The 20,503-nt window shown below is 54.9% G+C and overlaps 1 protein-coding gene across 4 annotated transcripts in view; it reads right to left on the bottom strand.

Moving 5' to 3' along the window:
• GRID1 (glutamate ionotropic receptor delta type subunit 1) overlaps window positions 1-20,503 on the bottom strand; it is a 661,002-nt gene that overhangs the window by 466,489 nt on the left and 174,010 nt on the right. For 2 of the 4 annotated variants that reach the window (XM_080640032.1, XM_080640034.1), the window contains exon 3: window positions 16,598-16,882. The exons of 1 other annotated variant lie outside the window; for it this stretch is intronic. In XM_080640032.1, the coding sequence (XP_080496158.1) occupies window positions 16,598-16,882 (285 nt within the window). The remainder of the gene's footprint in view (window positions 1-16,597; window positions 16,883-20,503) is intronic. One more of the 4 variants, XM_080640033.1, reaches the window with a different exon arrangement.

Here is a 20,503-nt window from a genome sequence, read left to right as displayed (position 1 = left end):
CCTACCCATGCACGAATTTTGTGCACCAGGCTTCTAGTTGATAATATTTCTTCCCTAAATATATGGCAGAATTTAATAGTAAGGTGATCTTGATCTAGAGTTGCCTTCCCCGGGGGTTTTTAACAACAAATTTCATTTCTTTAATAGATACAGGGCTATTCCAGTTCTCTACTTCTCCAGCGTGCTTCAGTAGTTGTGCCTTTCAAGGAATTTACCCATTTCAGCTTGCTTGTCAAATTTGTTGGCATAAAGTTTTTCACACTATTCTCTTCTTATTCTTTCAATGTCTGTACAATCTGTAGTGATGTCACTTCTCTCATGCCTGATGTTGGTAATTTGTGTCTCTCTTTTTTCTTTCCTAATCATTCTGTCTAGAGGTTTATCAATTTTATCTTCACAAAGAACCAACTTTTGGTACTATTTATTCTCTCTGTTGTTTTTCTATTTTCTGTTTCTTTGTTCTCCACTCTTATCTATATTATTTATTTTCTCTAACTTGTTTTGGATTTCATTTTCTCTTCTATTTCTAGTTTCTTTAAGTGGAAGCTGAGGTAATTAATTTGATTGCCTTTCTAAGAGGCAATGGAACGTGAAGTCCCAGAGCCTTCAGTTTTTATAATCTTCTGGCTGCATGACCTTAGTTTCATTAAATAGCTTATCCTACCCTCAGTTTTACCATCAGGAAAATGGGACCAAACATACCTACCTTTCAAGGCTGCTATGACAATTCAATGACATCAAATTTTAAGCACCAAGCCCAATGTTAGCACACAGTAATTGCTCATGAAGTGTTTCTTCCCTCCCTATGATAAGCAATCACCCCATCATCTCCTTGGGTGACACACAAAGGCACATCAGTACCCCACAGTCACAAGATATAAAAACTGATGACACCACAAAGCCCAGCAGGTCTGATCTATTCATCTGCAAACAGGTGCAGAAACAAGCAAGCTGAGATGCAGAGACTAGGACAGCCGTGGGCAAACTACGGCCCGCGGGCCGGATCCGGCCCATTCGGCTGTTCTATCCGGCCTGCGGAGCCGAAAGAGTGGAGGGTTCTCTTGCTCTCCCCTCCGCTCCTTCACCAGCAGCAGTGTTAACATGGTAACATCGGGAAACACAGCCGCAGCTCCTTCTTCTGAGTGGGCGGATTTATATCCGCCCATTCAGTAGAAGGAACAACCTCTCAATCTTCCAGAGGCTCCTTGTAATGCCCGCGGACGCGTCCCCCGACATCACCCTGGGAATGCGTAGACACGTTATCGTGGTGATGTAGGGAGACACACCCCTGGAGAGCACAGTATCAGAGCATTAGCTAAAAGGGAGACCAACAACACTGTTCCCACTGAAGTTGATGTTTTAAAGACCAAAAACCTTCCAACCCAGTCTACATTGCCATCTACATCTACGTCCCGGGCATAATTTGGAAGTTGCACTAAAGAAAATGTTTAATTTACTGTTTACACATTTTGTTCTTTTCTATTTGTTTTAGTTTTAAATTATTTTATTATATTTAAGTTTAATTTGAAAAGCTTTTGTACCTTTCCTTTGTTAGGCAATTTTATTTTGCCTTTGCCATCTTCAATATAAGGTATGTTATTGTGCTATGATTCCTCCATTTTTTGAAGTTTCAAATTATAATAATTAGTGTTTACATTCTTCTTGTTAAAATGTTTGAAATGAATAAAACTATTGAAATAAAATTTAAAAAAGACCGTACCCTTTTATGTAATGATGTTTACTTTGAATTTATATTAGTTCACACAAACACTCCATCCATGCTTTTGTTCCGGCCCTCCGGTCCAGTTTAAGAACCCATTGTGGCCCTTGAGTCAAAAAGTTTGCCCATCCCTGGACTAGGACCTAAGCGAACCACCTCTTCCTCTGGGTTGTGACTGGAACCCAAGTTCGGCTGCCTACCACCACCAGAACTAAACTCCTGAGACAGATGCTAGTGAAAAAGGAAAGTGGTTTATTCAAGGGCTAGTCACCTAAGGAGATGGGGAACTCTTACCACAAAGCCCATCTCAACACCTCAGGGCAGGCAGAGGTTTTTATAAGGAGGGAGAGAAAAAGCAGAACAAAGAAATCAAGGGGAGGAGGTTGAAAAGCTGTCTACATGCAGACCAGCATCATCCACTCCGACAAGGATCCTGAAACTGGTCAAGTGAGGGTCTGGTGTATGTCATCCTGGTTCTATGGTGGAAGGTCAGCACATCTCCTAGAACTGGGATGGCTTAAGGCTGAAGTCTGTAGCTTCTGAAGTTAGTTCCTAGGATTTTTATATAAACACTAGAGGCCCAGTGCACAAAATTCATGCACTGGAGGGGGCGTCCCTCAGCCCACCCTGTGCCCTCACACAGTCTGGGACCCCTCAGGGGATGTCCACCTGCCAGCTTCAGACATCCCTCTCACAGTCTGGGGCTCTTGTAGTCCAGGACCCCTAGCTCCTTACCACCTGCCTGCAGCGGAGGTGGGAGAGGGCCCAGCCACCTCCCAGAACACCAGTGCCAGGCCCTGGCTGAGCTGTGTGTCTCCGAGGACAGTGCATGAAGGGCGTGTGTGGTGGGAGGTCAGGGAGGACAGGAAGAGGTGGTGGAGCAGCTGGAACTACCTCTGGTCCCCGGGGCTGTGCCACACTGCAGGGTCTCCTGACTTGGGGCCCTCAGGATGCTGCCTACACGCCCCCCCGCCCCCGAGCTCTCTCCTCATGCCAGGGGCACTGCATATGGAACACGGGCCCCTGTCTCCCAGAGCAGCGGGCAAACAGGAGGAGGGTCTGAGCTCAGTGGCCACCTGAAGCTGACACTCTCCAGCCTCTGCTCCTGGACTAGCTGATGGCTGGGGGACTGAGATGCAGGCTTGAAGGTGCTTGCACAGGGTAACCACTCGGTGAGTACTCCATTTCCTGCCCCCTCAACACAATGGTCTTTACTCAGCCGCCAGGCCTGGGAGGGCACACCAAGTCTGCAGTGGGGACCTCTGGTTAACAGTGACTTGTCACCCAAAGGTGCCTTCATACTGAGGAGGAGCAGGGACAAGGACCCTTTCTGCCAGCGTGCCGGGGGTTCCCTAGGGGATGGAAGCAGCCTCTTCTAGCTCAAACCAGCTCTGACAACTGGAAAGTTCCAGATTTCCTATACTGCCTTCCGCTGGGGCCACTCAGAGCAAGCGGGTCCCCTCAGCTCACACCAGCCCCCTGGCCCCTCAGCCACTCCTCCCAAGACTCGGGGCCCTTCTCTCTGCACCCTATCAGCTTGGCTCAGGCCCACAGACAGACGTGGCCTCTTCAGAACAGGACACATCAGGCCGTCTCCTTCCTCGCCCCATCACCCGCCCCTCCTGCTGACTCCGTTCTCAGAGCTGTGCTAACCCGAGAGGACCCTGCTCATTGTATCTGGTTCTCTTATTTTGGACTTTGTTCTGCCTTATCACACTCTTTTTCACAACATGACATCCAAGAGTTTCTCTTCCTCCAGGCCAGAGACAGGGCCAGGGCGGTCTGTTCACCACAGGCACCTCTTCCCACAGCCTGGTGCCGGACACCTCCCCACTATCTTTCCAGCTTCCTAACTGGAACACAGAGTCCCCTACAACTCAGTAACCCCACTTTCCAGCAATCCTGCCGCAGAGATGCTGAGACGCACGCAGAGCTGTGTGTGAGGGTGTGGTCACAGCGCACTCACAGGACAGAATAACGGGACCACCTGCATGGGAAAAGCCCGCAGCCCACAGCCCACCCGCAGTGCTGGCCGCAGGCCCGGAACTGAGGTCGGACCAGGGCCAGCGTGGGTGAAAGGCCCAAACACTCCAAGCAGAAAGCACCGCACAGAACTACGCGTGGGCATGGCCCTCCCGCCTTTCAGCAGCGCTGGGATGGGTGAGTGGGGCAGGGCCAGGCCACGCTACCACCTCTAAGGGTGCCATTGTGGAGGGTGCGGTGCCTCAAAGGCGCTTATAGTGTTCAAGTAAATGTCTCTGTTTTTTACATCTTTTTAACAAGAACATATTCCTTTCATATTCTATACAATAAAAAATAATTTTTAAAAACTCACAAGAAAAAAGACAAAGCGTCCTACCCTTCCCCACTTCCCCATCTCCCTAGAACTGGCAGGGCATCCGCCCACTGGGCCACCCTGGACTCAGTCCCTGGTCCCAGACTCTGGACTCCAGCCAGGCACGTCTCCTCCAGCTCTGAGCAGCCTGCCTCCCTCCACCAGCTGCCCTCCCTCCACCAGGGCTCCTCCCCAGCTCTCAGACAGCTCAGCTCCCTGCTCAGGCTGGGCTCGCTTGGGACAGCCTGCAACCCGACCCTTGTCCCTGTCCCAGGGCAGTTACAGTGGGGGCCAAGGTGCGAAGACCACATCTGCCTTACTCACCTCAGGCCCTGGGCCTTGCACACACCCGGGAGGCCCACACCCTGAAGGCACACACCCACCAGGGAGGCACACACCCTGGAGGCACACACCTGAAATTCAATGGCCACAGGCCTCACTCAGTGAGCCACTAAGAACCCAGAACAGGACACAAGGACCCCATCCTGTTTCCAAGGAAGCTCACAGCCTCCCTGATCTCCCTCCTGCAGGGAAGATGGGCTCCACCGGGGGTGAGCTAGGCCCCCCAAGGTCCACGCTCCCTAGTCCGGGATGGTGCTCAGCTGAGAAACAGCCACACGAAAGGCACGCACCCTCCCTGGAGGCACACACCTGGGCGCAGGCTCTCAAGCTGAACAGCAGTTGCTGCAGGTCTGTGCTGTCTCCCTGCGCAGAGCAGCCCCTTGGAGGACTGGAGGAGCCAGCCCTTGGGGCGAGTTCCTGCTCTTCCTTCCAGAGGTCCCTGTGGGAGGCCTGGCGGGAGGCCTGGTGGCCGCAGCTTCCTCCTCTTCGCTGTGGCCACGAGGAAAGCCTGGCCCCGCAGCCCCTGCTGCCTCAGCCAGTGCAGCCACTGCAGCCGTTTTCATTTTATGACGGATGTGGTCTGAGCCTCGTTGTCCCTCTCCACCTCATTAGGAGCCTCCGCGAACCCCCTCTGGATGGGTGCAGGAAGTAAACAAACAGGCAGACCAGCAAGCCAAACAATTGACTCCTTGTCTAAAGACAGTGTGCCAGGCCCACTCCCGGCACTCACTGTGGGGGCAGGCCCCATCCTCCAGTCTAATCAGCCTTGTCACCATTCCCAGAGCCTCCCCTGGGAAACAAGGGTAGGCAGCTGCCTCCACAACCCACCACTAAGCCTCCTACATGGAGAGCTGGCCACACCCTAGGCAAGCAGTCTCACCCTTATCACGCCTGGGTGGGGCAGCTGAGGGGCAGAGCTTCGGACAGGGGGGCATCCGCCAGACGGAGGTCCTGCGGGAGGGAGCCTGCCCTCACAGCACGCGCCCACGGCAAACGGGGCCGCCTGGCCTGGACACAGACAGTCGGCCTCGGATGCCCCAGGTCTGGTGACGAAGCCTCACCAGCCTGTCCAATCACCTCCTTCACTTCCGGGCTCCTACAGGGAGCTCTGGCCCACCCCACCCTCTTCCCTCTGAACAGGCCACGCTAGCTCACACCCAGGCTTTACACAGGCGCCCCGCCAGGAACTTCCTTCCCCCTCCTCCACTAGACAAAGCTCCCCTTGCTCCCAAAGGTCATTCAAAATCCACCGCCGAGCCCGGAGGCAGGCGTTTTGATACCTCACTATCCAAATGAGAAAACCAAGGAGAAAGCTGTCCCTGTGCCCAGAGATAAGTCAGAAAGAGGCTAAGGCAGGAATGGAACCCAACCCCCGAGCAGCGCCTCCCCCAAACCCTGGGGGCCACTCACGCCATCACACTGACTAAACATTTAGTTTGTCCCATGAAACTGTGAGGAGAACTGTCGAACTCTCCTCAGGCCCAGCCCCTGGGCACAGGCACGGCCCACCCACCTGCCCAGGGACAGGAAGGGGGGTGCAGGGGAGAGCCGCACGAGGCCCACAGCAGGAGGGGGCAGGGAAGCGCTTCGCCTGGAACGCTGCGGGACTCCACGGGAAGCACGCACTGTGGTTGTAATGAGAAATCTCAGATGAAGGAACAAATGCTGCCTGGAAGAATACATGGCAACGAAACGCCCAAGTGTAGACTGGCTCACTCGCTCTCACATCCGCTCGAGCACCACTGTTCCAGGAGCTGATGGAAATGCTGGGTGCAGCATCGCTCAACCGCCAGGCAAGGTCCCTGCCTGTGCGGGTCTCACAGCCCAGTGAGGGGCAGACACCATGAAAAATAAATAAATGGCCATAAATTCAAGGAAAAATGATGTGGCAGGGAAGGGGGAGGGGTCAGAGGAGAAGGAGTCCCATCTGCAATGCGTAGGTGAGAGAGGCCTGGGCAGGCTGCGCAGGCACCTCTGGAAGGTGTGGCAGGGGGTGGGGAGGGGGCAGACACACAGAGGCTGGCAGAGCAGCAGGGCCGAAGGGGAGCGCAGTGGGAGAAGGAAAAGGGTGAGGTGGGCAGGCGGAGGCCCACTGCAAGCTTCACAGGACCTCACAGGGAGACACCTTAGCCCCCGAGCCTCCTCCTCCTGGGACTCCCAAGGGCAGCAAGTCCCTGGAGCTGTTTCAGGGACGCTCTCTGGACCCAGCCCAAGCAAGACCCACAGGCCTCCCCTGGCCCTGCAGGCAAGTCGTGCTGAACAACTGGCAAGAGGAACCTGCTTTCCGGGCCTCCATGAAGGTTTCCTCAGAGCTGGGTGGCACCAGGTGGGTCCTGGGAAGGAGGCCAAGGGCAGCGTGTAAGCGTAAGCTGTGCCCTGCGCTGTGCCCAGAGCCCTGTGCAGCCTGGCTCTGCGCAGCCGAGGAGGGCCATGCTGACCACCTCACAGGCTCACGGCGGGCTCCGAGCACACCGGACCCCCAGGAGGCAGCGAGCAGTGAGCAGCGAGCAGCGAGCAACGAGCAGGGAGCTCACTTCCCTGACACTGAAACTTGGCTCCTAACTACCCAATGCCACCTCCCGAGGAGGGGATGGGCATCGCCTGGCCAGGGCCCAGGAGCCACCCTTCCCGCGAGCAGGTGACTGAGGCTCTATTCCCTGTTGGAGATGGCTCTGTCCAGGCGCTACCCTGCCCCCCCCCCCCACCCGACCCTCCCTGCCTTCCACAAAGCCCTGTCCCGCTCCCTCTCCCTGACCAGCCACAGGGACACCTTGGGTCCCTGAGAATCCTCATGGGAGCAGAGAGGAGGCTCCAGAGATGCTGCCGGTGGACTCGGGCACAGAGCCTGTGCCACCGACCAGCACCCCAGTGACTGGGGCCAGGGCAAGTGACCACAGTTTTCTCTCCTCAAAACAAACATTTCTGGCTGCAATGCTCCGCACCTCGACGGCAGTGGTGGTTCTGCTGGTCCATACTCTCGTCTAACTCACTGAACAGTGCACGTTCACTGAGGGCATTTTATCCCCTGCCAAGTGCGACTCAGTAAAGAAGGAGGCACTGTCCTGGCACCACCGGACCCCATTGGAAAGAGCCATGCTCTCCCGAAAGAAGGGTAGCAGATGGGTCAACCAAGACCACGAAGAGGATCCCATTTGGGCCAATGGTTTTCCCAGACGGGGCCTCCCAGGCGCTGTCCTTGCCGGAATTCTAGCATTTAACAACAATGTTTCGTCTTGTGTGCAGGGGCGGAGGAGACTGAGGGAGCAGGGTCAGCAGCAAGGGGCCACGCAGTGGCGTGGGGGGAGGGAAGCACAGAAAGCTCCCTGGGGCACAGCTGCACAGGGCAGCCCACCCTCCTGTCCTTTCCCCACGCCGGCATCAGATGAGACCTCACATCCCTAGATGGCTCTGGAATCCGACCAGGATGAGGGAACGCGGAGTTAATAAACTTTAATCTGCTAGCAAACACCACAATTAACATGCCCCAAAGTACTGTTGCTTTGTAATTAGATTGAAGAACAAAATCTAAAACACTGGTCCCCACAAAGTTTTTGTCAAATTCCTGGTTAGGTTTCTTAGCAATTAAACTCATTTATTCATTTGTTCTTGAAAAGGTATTTATTCCTTCCATTTAAACTAATGCCATAATTATATGATGTGAGTTATTAATGAGATCACCACTGAGGTTCAGTTGTCTGGCCTGCTTTGCCAGAGGCCAGACTAGGCATTGTCGGCAGGGAGCATTGATTAAAACAGCATTTGTCCTAATGATTCTCCTTTTCCAGGGAGTTTCCCATAAAGAAGACTTGGGAGTGAGGCCCACAGCTGACGGCTACTTGCCATAACAACAGTCGGCTGGCTGTCCGGCGGGGAAGGTGTGCTGGCCACCAGAGGCCCCGAGCCATGAGGGAGACTGCAGGGAGGCCTGGCGGGTCCCAAGCAGGAGAGGGAGCTGGCCCTATGCTCTGCTTCCCCAAGAACCGAGAACACAACCAGAGGAAGTACAGGCCACAGAACACACCCCAGTAGAGATGCACTGGAGTGGAGGCCAAGAGGGAGTGGCAGCAATGGGCTGCCATCAGGCACAGTTCCTAAGTCAAAAGTCTACCGAGCACTTAGCATGTGCCAGGACCAGCAAAGCCCTTTGCATGTACTACTCATGTAATCCACAGATAGACCACAGCGGGGGGGGTGGGGGAGGAAGGTCATTTTACCCCCATTATACAAGTGAGGAGGTTGTTGCACAGAGTCTGAGTGGCTTGCCCAAGCTCACACAGCTAGAGAGGCAGAACCGGACTCAACCCAGGCAGACTGCTCCTGAGTCCATGCCCCTACCCACTCCTCCAGGGTGATCCTGAGGCAGGGTGGAGAGGCAAACAGCCAGAGCTTTGCACGGAGATGCTCATGGGTCCTGGGCCCAACCCCAGCCCTGCAAGGAATAGCGCTGCCACTCCAGCTCCCCCACGGGGCTTGTTATTATCGTAAAGTCACTTGCCATGTGCCAGGCACTCTGCAGGTCCCTTTACTCTTACAGCTCAGAAATCCCCATCCCTGTCCCTAGATGAGAAAGCTGGAGCTCAAAGAAGTCACCGTGGGCATAAGTGGGGGGAGACGAGGCAGCCTATTATTATATTAATTTTTGCACTTAATACAAAACTCGAGAGGTAGAAAAATGCAGTGAAAAGATATATCTGCCACTCCATCCCAAGTCATCGTGTCTCCATCCCAAACCCAACGTTGCCTTATGGCCTGTGTGTGCTCAGGTGCACACACGTGTACGCGTGCTTTGCACAGAGCAGCACCACACCACCGTCCTGGCGTTGCAATTGCCAGCAAGGAGGGCATGTGCCGGACTACTGCCTCTTAGCACAGAAAGAACTACTGTAGGGGTTGGCGGAGGGGGTGGGGCTCGAGGGCCCGCGGCTCTCACTGTGCACACCCCACGGAAGCCCTGGCTGGGGATAGGGGTCCCGGGCAGAACTGGCTGCTGCCCAGCTGCATGGTGGTCAGGAACCTGAGCCTGCGCAGCCACCAGCTTCAGCTCCTTGTACCTCACCCAAGCTCTAAGGTGAGTACACGCACTACCTGACCCAGCACCTCTCGGCGGGCCAAGCACCAGACCCCCATCGCCGTCATGGGCGAGTTCCCCAACCTGGCCACCTCGCTGAACCCCCTAGACCCAAACAAGGTCGAGGAGAAGGAAGAGGGGGGAAAGAGGGAGAGCAAGAACGAGCTGCCAGTGGACATCGCTGGCGAGTCACCGCACTGGCCCGAGGCCCTGGGGCCACTGGCCACGCTGGCAGGACCCTCTATGTGCAGCCTGCCTTCCACCCCTCCGCCCTCCACACCAGACTCCCCCACAGCTGCTGTGGCTTCTATGTCCCCACTCCAGCCGAGGAGGGGGGCTCCGCACCCAATGGGGCCTGCACAATGCCAGATGGGGGAACCACAGCTGCAAACTCTGGCACAAAGACGTGCCCTTTGGGGCAGCAGGCTGACCCCTTGACCCAGGAGACAGCAGCCTCTCCCTCCCCCGCCCCAGCCTCAGGGGCAGGCAGGCCCCCTCCCTGTGAACTTACTCAGTTCGCTGGCTTTGCACAGCCTGCCAGGCCTAGCCCTGAGCCCCGGGGGACACTGTCAGCAGCAGCCTAGGACCCTCCTCCAGCGACCCCACCACTCCCTCCTCCAAGGTGTAGGTGCAATTAGGCCCGTGGGTGTCGCACTGTCTCCAGAGCTGGGTCCTCCCTTGCCCCCAGCCCTAGAGAGGGGCACTGCCTGGCCTGGCTCTGGGGCTAGTGGCAGGGGCATCATCTCCAGCTTCCAAATGGTAGTGCTGGGCCTGCCCACCGAGGCCTGGGCTCCACACAGTCAGATCCAAGACCCCACCCCCGCCGCTGGTGAGTACATAGCCTGCTGATTCCCCAGGCCCTGCGCCCCCCGTGACTGCTGTCCTGGGTGAGTGCCGCCCAAGCGGAGTGGGCCACTGGGGTTTTACCAACCATCATGGCCTTATCTGTTTCAGTGTTCTCAGTGTTTTTAACCCGTGAGGTAGGTGTTTATGGCAAAACCAAAAAAAAAAAAAAAATTTGTATAAAAATCACCATTTTGTGTGCTGCACAGTGCTGCAAGCTTTGGGGTGGCCGCCCTCTCCGCTCCACCCCTGGGGCCTGCCCTCTGGTCAGTGAAATGTGGTAGTCTAGTGTGCCAAATGGTTTCCACCTTTCTGTAGCCTTTCTTAAAATAATAAATTCCACTGTGGTATTTGACTAAAAAAACTACAGTTTTCCATTAAATGTATGTAACATAACATACTTAGCTAATTGGCTAAAGATGGACATACGGACCTTCTGCTGCTGCCAACACTGCTCCAGCAAACCCTGTGTATTCAGGGGAGCCCACCAGTATCTGCTCCCAAGGCTTTGCCACGAGGGCCTGGCTGGGATCAGAGCTGTGGGACCCGCGTTGGGAATCAGACCTGGCAGCCTTCCACCCTCCAGCCGCATGCCCTGGAGCAGATCCCTTCGCTGCTCTGAGCCCCATTTCCTCACTTGTAAAGCAGGGACCCCGCTGTGTGCCAGGAAGGGTGTCCTGAGAGGGGTGAGCCAGTGCCCTGAAGCACCGCACAGGGCCCGCACAGACAGAGGCCTGGGACAGGACCCACTCACGGCCGAGTCTCCTAGTCACCCGAGTCATCTGGCACACTCAGGCCCTGCCTCCACTTGGGCCCTGGGCCTGGGGCTTGTCCTCAGTAAGATCATATCCTGCACATGCGTTTGTTTCTTTGCTCTCACATGCAGCCGGCGAGTCTGGGTGCAGTGGAAGGATCAGGCCTCTGGAGAGGAGACCTCCAGGCCTGTGTCTGCCCGCAGATGTCTGGACGGGGCCTGATGGACGTGGTCTAGAGGCACCATCTGAGGCAGCCAGGGGCGGCTCCCACAAATACCCAGGGGTCCTGAACCCATCGGTGAGGCCCTGAGGCCTGCCCAGCCTCCAGCTCCAGCCTCGCCCCTGGCCACTGCCCACAGTACCACCACGTGATCTTTGCCTCTTCCCATCAACGACCCAGCCTTCAAGCATGTTCTTCCCTTTGCCAGGGATGCTCTTCCGGGGCCCCTCCCTCCCAGAGCCCTTTGCCTGAGTACCTCCTGCTAGTGTTCCCTGCTAACCTGTCGCCATCTCCAGGAAGTTCCCAAGGACCTGCCACAAGCTGTGCAGTCACCACCAAAAAGAGATGGGCCCCAGGCTCCAATCTCACAGAGCAGTGTGGGGAGGAACACGGGCCACAGCTTCAGGGAGGGGCGGCCCAGCATCGCAGCCAGGGCGCCCCCAGGGAACACGCAGCAGACACACTGTGGGCACCCAGCCAGAGGGCAGCACCTGCCCTCAGTGCACAGAGTTCAGCAGGAAAATATCTTGATGACATTTGGGTGGGGAAGAACTTCTTAAATAAGACAGGAAGAAGTTCAGCATATAGAAAATGAATAAATTTGACAACAACAGAATAAAGAACTTCTGTGAATTAAGACAACTAACTGAGCCCTGGCCAGTGTGGCTCAGTTGGTTGGGCATTGTCCCATGCACCAAAAGGTTGCTGGTTCAATTCCTGGTCAGGCCACATGCCCAGGTTATATGCTCGATCCCTAGTAGGGGGTGTGGGAGAGGCAGCCAATCAATGTTTTGCTCTCACCTCTCTCTCTCTCTCTCTCTCTCAATATCAATAAAAAGTCATTCTTTAAAAAAAAAGAGGCAGGTAACTGAAAGAAGACATTTGCCACACCTAACTTACAAAAGAAAAGACTCAATTTTAAAAATAGGTAAAAAATTAAAAACAATAAATAGGCATTTCATAGAAAACAAAAAATAGCCCATAAAGACATGAAAAGATGCTCAATCCATCTGTTACCAGAAAAATGTATATTAAAATCATAATAATATACCATTTTCACATGAAAATCTTAAAATTAAATACTACTAGTTGTTGGTGAGGTAGAGAGCTCTGAGAACTCGGATCTGTTGCAGATGGCAGTGTAAGCAAGAGGAGTGGAACACAATTGGGAATGACTTAATCAGGTGCAACAGGCATCGACCACAGCCCAGAAATTCCACCCCCAGGAGGGAGCCTCACAGAACCCTCACACAGGAACCCCGAAAGACAGACACGAGAATGTTCTCATTAACATTACTTGCAATAGCAAATATCTGGAAACAGCCCAAATGCCCATAATAATAAAATAGATAATGTCGCATGCAAGTATGCAGCAATAAAAAGGACTGGATATACCCACCTCATCACATGAGTGGATCTCAAAATCCTAATAATGAGTGAAAAAAAGCAATCACAAAAGCATACAGAAGAGTTACTCCATGGACTGGAGAGGATAGGGAAGCTGGGGTCTTTTATGGGGGTTTCTGGCCGGGAGCAGTCTGGCCCTGCCCTGCCCCTCACTAAGCCTCTACTCTGAGTACTTCCTCCTGACAGCCAATCGAAATCCTCCCCATCCTCCTGACAGCCAATCCACATTCTCCCCATCCCGTGGCTCACACCGGGCCGACCTAAGCCATGTGTACTTTGGTACTTCGGTATGTGATTGCCAATAAAGAAAAGCCAGGGCCTGACGAGCACACAGTCAGGATGGCGGCTGTCCCCTGGGGAGGGCTCCTTCACATCTGTTAAATTGGTATGGGTTCATGGAAGTTTATTTTATTTCCATTATTTTAGCTTAACATGCACATTGTTATCGTGGGCAAGTTTCAAGTTTTTAAAACAATTTAAAAACTAGTGCAACCGGCAACGTCCATTCACACAGAGCCTGAGTGCTTGTTTCTGTGGATTCCAGCAGCCGACAGCCGGCCTGCCAGCTGCCCAGAGGCGGGAAGACGCTGTGGAGGGACAGCTGGAGCCTGGCTTCAGCTTGAGCCAAGTTACTCCACCACCTGTATCTTCATCTAACATGAGTTTGTAGCAAAATAACTGCACGTGGTAGGAACTTGGTGAATATGTTGCATGAATGAGTCAATGATTTCTAAAGTCCATCACAACTCCACCGTGCACCAAATGTATTCACTAGGAAGAGAGTGGGGCCGCAGCCCCAAGCACGACCCCCACCCCACACACTCAGGAGTATTCCGGAACGTGAAGTGGCATGCCAAAGCTCTCTGTTCTGTTCGATCCAAACCTTTGGTATTTAACGTTACAGATTTTCTCTCCCAAATGTCAGCTTCTCTTTTATTTTTCCTTTCACTGTCACAACAAGCACACAAGTATTTTCTATGGAATTTTACCAAATAGCACATCTTGCATTTTGTAAACCATATACATAAAAACTCCTCTCTCACTCTCTGCCAAGTTCTGTCTTGCGGCACAAGGCTTTTGCTTCTCTGGCCCTTGATTCCTGACTCAAATGCACCGTCCTCAGGCTCCACCCAGGGAGGGACATTCCTGGGTTTGAAGAAAGACTGAGGGGCAAGTGAAGAAGAATCAGGCCTCATCCAGCCAGGTTGGGACCTGACCTCTCCCCATCCTAGGCACGCCAAGTCCATCCCAAACCACCACCCTCCTTCTTAGCATCAACTCTGCCTGGCTGGGAAGATGGACTTAGCCAACCCAGATGACAGAAACAGCCTGACTAAGCGCAAGCACGTAACAGCCAGACCCCCCTCTCAGACTTGCATTCCTCATCTGTAAATGCAGCAAGAACCTCAGAGTGCCGTCATTTTAGGGCTTAGGTGAGATAATACATGTAAAGACACTTGCACATCAGCACTTCTGCTTGACTTTGGAAGGAATAAAACAGCCTTTACAGGCCATTTGACTTGAATTGGGCTGATCTGCAGCTAGTGCTGCAGTGGAGGGTGTTGGAAGCCCCGAGGAGCCCTGGAGGCCCTGTTTGTCTTGGGCCTATCAGCCACAGAAAACCTCCCAGACTCTCAGACAGACCAAGGCCAGCCCTGCCAAGGGAGCGCCACACCCTCCACACCTGGCTGAATATGCTGCATCCCAGAGCACGGGGTTTCTTTCCAGGGCTCCCCAGCACAAGGGTGTTGGAAAGCGGGTCAGAGGCTGGGCCGTGTGTGTGAGGCATAGCCAGACAAGCAGGAGTCAGGGGTTAAATTTATGGAGAACATCTTGAGGCAAAGTCTTGACCTCCAAGGTTATCTAATCAGGGGGCCAACGACCAGGGCAGGCAAAGGCGGAGGTCCAGCACAGAAGCCAGTGAAAGGGCTCTGGCCTCCGTAAAGTCTGAAGCCAAAGGGTCAGCACCCTGGACAGCGACGTCCCCATGTATGGCCGCTCTGCAAGGCTTCCCAGGCCAGCCACCTTGCAGATCAGAATCAGCAAACAGGGCAGATGGCTGCCAGTACCTCTTCCCCAGCCCATCCCCCGGGGCACCGGGGGCATCACAGAGCAACCACAGTGCTTTCTATCACTCACCACATACAGCCTCAGAGTTCTTCCCAGCACAGCATTCAAAGCTCACCCCACTGCCCACAGTGCTCGCCAGAGGAGCGCTTGGTCACCCTCACCTGTGTGGAATCACTAAGAATGGCCAGAGCTGAGCAGGGGGAAGGAGCGTAACGAGAAGAAAAGAGAGTCTGAGCAGGTGCCATGAGGTGTCATTCAGTCTGCAAGAACCACAGGAGCCCAGACGGGTGGGTGGGGAACTGGAGAGCTGATCTCCACCTCCTGCGGTCAAGGTTCCCCCCAAAACCACCTCAAAGCTTAGGGAGAACCAGGGCGTGAAGAGTGTCTACAGGTCAGAGCAGAAGGAGAGCAAAGGTGCCAGGAGAAGTCGGGTGGGAACAGAGGACGCAGTACCCTCCAGCCCTGGACACGTGCACACCTACCCTCACCCAGCCTCACCCAGCCTCAGAGCAGACCCCGAAGGCACGAGGCTGAGCCACCAACACAAGGGTTCTCAGTGGAAGGCTGGCCCCTAGAGGCACCCTGTGGCTCCTCAGTGGCCTGGTCTCCCACTGCTCCCAGGGCCCGAGATTGAGAGGGTAGGGGGAGGGGCCAGTCCTGGATAGAGTCCAGCTCAAGTGCCTGGAGTCTCAGGCCGCCCTGTCCCCTCACCGCCTCACCTTTACGTCACGCGGTGTCTGCGCTCCCCACTCCTCCCGGCAGCCTCAGCAGCATATATGCTCAAGGGCTGAGGGAGATGCCCAGTCTCAGAGCAGACAGTGTCAGGCAAATGCAAACACACGCTAACTTCTCTTCGCGGTTACATTCTTGGCAAAGGAGCAAAGGACTGAGCTCACCAGAGTCAGCGGGACTCTCGAGGGCCCCGCTGGCCCCAGCTATGAGGCTTCTGGCCTCACCGTCCTCACACCCTTAAAGACATAGAATGTAGGTGGCCGTGGCTATAGTATGAGGATGCTCGCGAGGAAACTGCTCTGCATCCTGACTATGGGGTCACGTGAATCCACACGAGGTGAAATCGCACGGCAGTGAGCGGCATGCCACCTGCATGCACACTGCAGGATGTGAGCAAGGGCACGATGTCCGTTCCTGCTTCTGAGCTGCAGGCAGCTCTGCACGCAGCTGCCACTGGGGACCTGGTGAGGCTGCTGGGTCGCTCTGTATTATTTCACAGAGCAGCCATATGAAAACTTGGAGCTACTTCTCCAAAACCCATCTTTCTGGTTTTCTAAGAAGCAAATTATGATTCTTTTCATATGGCAGATATTCAAAGAAGCCATGTCCGGCCATGCCCAGTGTCCCACTCAGGGTGTCCTTCCCCTGACATTTGCCCAAGACCCTGAAACTAAGGGCAGATGAGAGAGGAAGCAGGAAGGAGTTGGGAAGGGCTGGTGATGGGCGATCTTCGGAGAGGAGGCTTCTGGGACGCCCATGCTGGAGGCTTCCACTGCCGCCTGCGTGCAGCCCTTCGGGTCCCTGCCAGAGTTGTTAATATTTTATTGAAGATGATTCGAATTTCAGCTGTCATGGTAAGGTGGTGTTGCTAGGCAACTTTAGTGCCTGTCTATGGATCTGTTTGCACAGCTCTTCCCCGACTCGTGAAGCTCAAGGCTGGGCCCTGCCGCCGAGACCCACTGGGCTCAGACCACACCCACCTTCCACGCCTCCCACGCCTGCTCAGAGGCAGGCAGCTGCCTGCCATGCCATGGCCAATGCGCAGGCCTCCCACACCCAGCTGTGCGCCCATTGGAGCCAGAGCGGCCCTGCCCCTTGGACTCACCATACTCACTGTCGTAGAACATGACGAACTTCTGCCAGCGCAGCTCGGTCACCAGCCTAAGCATGACGTCGTTGAGGCGCACGGGTGGCCTCGAGGCCAGCGTGTAGGCCTCCCCATCGGGACTGGGGTTCAGGTGGCAGGCAGTGCGAGGTGACCCTCCTGGGTTGCGCTGGACAAAGAGGTGTGGGATGTGCATCGCGTCAGTGAGGGACTGCAGAGCGTTGGCGGATGCACAGCCAGTGGATGTGACCAAAGCCAAAATCCCCTGGGTCATGAGGTCACAGGCTGGAAAGAGAGGTGAGAGAGGCAGGGGTCAGCACAGGGTGATGCTGCACCGGCTGCACCCACCCGGCCCACACCTGGCAGCTCATGCCTGGGGCCCCAAGAAGTGCTGTCTCCTTCCAGGGACCAAGAGCCCATCCCAGGCCAGGCCAGCGGCTCTCACACACACACTCTCACTGATGCCCTCTAGACGTTCTTGTGCCCATTCAACAGATAAGAAAACAAAGGCCAGGAGAGGCAAAATTATTTGCTGTAGGCTGCTCAAGCAGAGATGGCAGAATAGGGACACAGCCCACGTCTGCTCCAGAGGCCCTTGGTGCTGCTGCACGGTCATCCTGTCTCCTCCCTGGCTGCAGCCCTTACAGCTGAGAACTCGCTTTTGTTTTTAACTGTGTTTCCCTAAGGCCAAGCCCAGATCAGGACAATACTGTGAGCTCTTCAATTGCTGGCTGGACTGGCTGCCTGGGACTGAGGAAATGAATCACAGCAGAAAGTCAGCGAGACACTTACCCCGGAGGACCCAGGTTGTCGGTAAAAGAAGAGACAGCACCCTAAGTCCTCCGGCCAAGTCCACTTGGTTCATATCCTAAAGCCTGGGTCAGACCAGGCCTAGCGCTGGCTCCAGGGGCCCTGGGTGACTCAGCCACTCGCCAGGAGCGAAGGAAGAGGCTCCGGGGAGGGCGGCTGCTTCGGGCTGGGCCAGAGGTGGCACTGGCCTTCTGGAGGCACCCGTAAGCACGAGGGATGCCCCTGTCAGCCACACACCTACTCCTTCTGGGGCATCAGGCCAGTGGCAGAGAGAGACACTTCGCATACCGGCACTGTTTCCAAATAGTTCTGAAGCGACATTTACCAATAATGCTCTCTGTGCCGGCAGGAGTGTGGGAAAGAAATAGCCTGCGAGTGTCAGCAGGCCATCTGCCGCCGATGGCCTGCTTTGAACAACTTTGACAAAGCAGTTCTTTCGGCTGAGAGCCTGGGGAGAAGGAGCCTGAGAGCAGGGAAGCACCCCAGGAGCAGGCGTGGGAGGCACACTGCTCCCCACTCAGGACAATCACTCAAATGCCACAGCTCTCCCGGTGGACACCTCAGCCTCCAAGCATGAGGCAGGGCAGGCGGCTGAACAAGAGACCCCCTGAAGTCTCTCCGGGAGTCTGCAGCCACCCCAGTGCCTACCCCTCTCACCCAGCTTTCCGCCGCAGAGTTCTCTCCCAAAAAAAAACCAACCACGGCTGCTTCTGTGTAAAGCCCTCCGGTGGCTCCCACAGAGCCGTGGCCATGGAGTCAAGGCCCTTAGAGCACCTTGCAGGCGCCCGAAGCTGTGCGGCCTCGCTGTCACAGGTCCCCACTCACTTTGCCCCAACCAACTGCCCAAGTTTCGGCCCCTGACACCTGCCCTGCATTCTATTACCTCTCAAACCTCACACTCACTTGCGTTTCAAGACTCAGACTCTTCACCCCCAGGCTGGCTACGGACCCCGTGTCCAGCACTCCTCACCCCACAATTCCCCTACTCTTCTCTCCTGCTTGACCTCGAGCTCCAAGGGACATGGGCCACGCCATTCTGCTCACCACCCTCCTCCACACACCGTGCGTGGCACGTGGCAGTGAGTAAAGGCTGCAAAATACCACGAGCCAGGACAGCTTCATGCCTCTGTCCAATGATGGCACTCGGGGCCCCTATTCAAACTACAGAAATAGCTTCAGGCACAAGACGTTCAAAAGCCACTTATCCATACTCGAACTATTGCCAACCGTCTAAGAGAGACAAATAGGTGAGTGAATGGAATGGCTCCATTTGCTGAAAACACATGCAGCCTTTAAAACTATTCAAGATACTACAATAACATACTGGTAGGAAAGTGCTCATCATAGAAATTATGGGAAAATGATACACAATTGTATGTATTTTATAATACCAAGTAAATAACACAGCAGGCATGAAAGACCAAAATGGTAACAGTGGTTGCATTTTAGAAGAGGCCTCGATGTGGTGGTTTTCCTGCTTTTCTGTATGTTGCTAAAATGTCATGCCGTGAACAGAGAATTCCTTTGGCAAAGGAAAATAACCTCCCGTAATGGATAGGGGAAGCTCTGTGAGAGGAGGGGCCATTCTGTGAGAATTTTCCCTGGGCCAACCATCCAGGCAAGCACTTTACGCAGGATTCACACTGCTCTCACGACACCGTGTGGAGGAGGCATCACTGCATCCACCTTCCAGATACCAAGTTAGCACACAACTAAGAGGTCATGCGACCTCAACGCTTCTGAGACATGACTAAGTGGCAGAACCAGGGTGCAAACGTGTACGCTCACCAGGATTACCACGAGGTAAAAAGCTATGGGAAAGGCCAGGGAAATCCCTGAGAGGCGGGTGCTGCAATGAATGGCTTTCTCCTCTTCTCTTGCCCGTGCTCTCTTTAATGACAAGGCATTGCAGCTATAACTTTAAACCAGAAAACTTGCAAGATAAACTGTGTGTCACTGGTGCCTCAAGTGAGCCAGAGCTCCAGCCCTGGCCCCAGCCCAGAGCACCAAAGAGCACGCCCTCACTGTGGCCATCACTGGTGCCAGCTGCGTGCCGCCCCCCTGCCTGGCTCTCTCCTGGGTCAGTTCTGACTTCGGATGGCAAGCCCTGCCCCCACTCAATACCGTGGTTCTAAAATCCCTGTCCCACCTGGGCTCTGCCCACTCCTCCAGGACTGCCCCTTCCTCCTGCCCTCCCAGGCACAGCTCAGCTCACCCTTATTTGCAAACCTGGGCACTAAGCACTGGTGGGGGAGGACAAAGAGCAGGATAAGCAGGGATCCCCCCTTCGATTTGCCAAGGAGACAGACCCCACAGTTCAGCCTGTGAGAAAGGAGAGAGGAAGCTCCCTGGGGCCAGAGGATGGTGAGCCCTGTGGGGTTGGCATCATGACCTCAAAGGAAGAGAGAGATTTACACCCACAGGCAGGGGAGCAGTGTGATGGGTGCAGGACAACGGCGCTGGCCCGGCAGCAGGAACATGCTCGGGGAACAGACAAGTGCCTGCGGGCCGCCCGGCCCCAGCCCGCTGCAGCCATAGACGCGGGCTCCGGCAGCAGACGCAGCTCCCGAGTCTCCTGGTTCTGGCCGGCTCTCCGGTCAGCAGCCCTGTGGCCATGGCATGTCTCCTTTCTGAGCTTCCAGTTTCTATTTCATCGAATGACTGGATGGGGGCATGCAACCACCCGGCTTCTGGTATCTGTGCACCAGCAGAGCTACAAGAGCAGTGACTTCCCGAGAACCACAAGTGCCAACCCCGTGCTGGGCACAAGCATGTCTGTTTCCACGTCCCCACCCACGTCATGCCCAGGGTCCCAGTTACAACAGTAGTTACAACAGAGGGTGACCTCACCCCCAAAGCCAACAGCCCTCCCCACAGAGGTGGCTCCCCGGCCTTCGGTGGCCACCTGCCGCTCCACGCGCCACCAGCGACGACAGGGTGGGAATCAAGGCTGGAAGCCTCCCAGGTCCTGAGGGGGAGGCCCACACAAGTCCATGTCCAGTTCCCTGTGAATGGCCTGCTAATGGGGGCACTGTCCAAACAATGGTTGGTTAGAGGCTCCAAACATAAAAATATATAAAAAGGTCAAAACACATC

The sequence above is a fragment of the Plecotus auritus genome (assembly GCF_963455305.1).
Source record: "Plecotus auritus genome assembly, chromosome: 9".
In the NCBI taxonomy this organism is placed as follows: domain Eukaryota; kingdom Metazoa; phylum Chordata; class Mammalia; order Chiroptera; family Vespertilionidae; genus Plecotus; species Plecotus auritus.
This window is presented reverse-complemented; position numbering and strand designations above follow the sequence as displayed.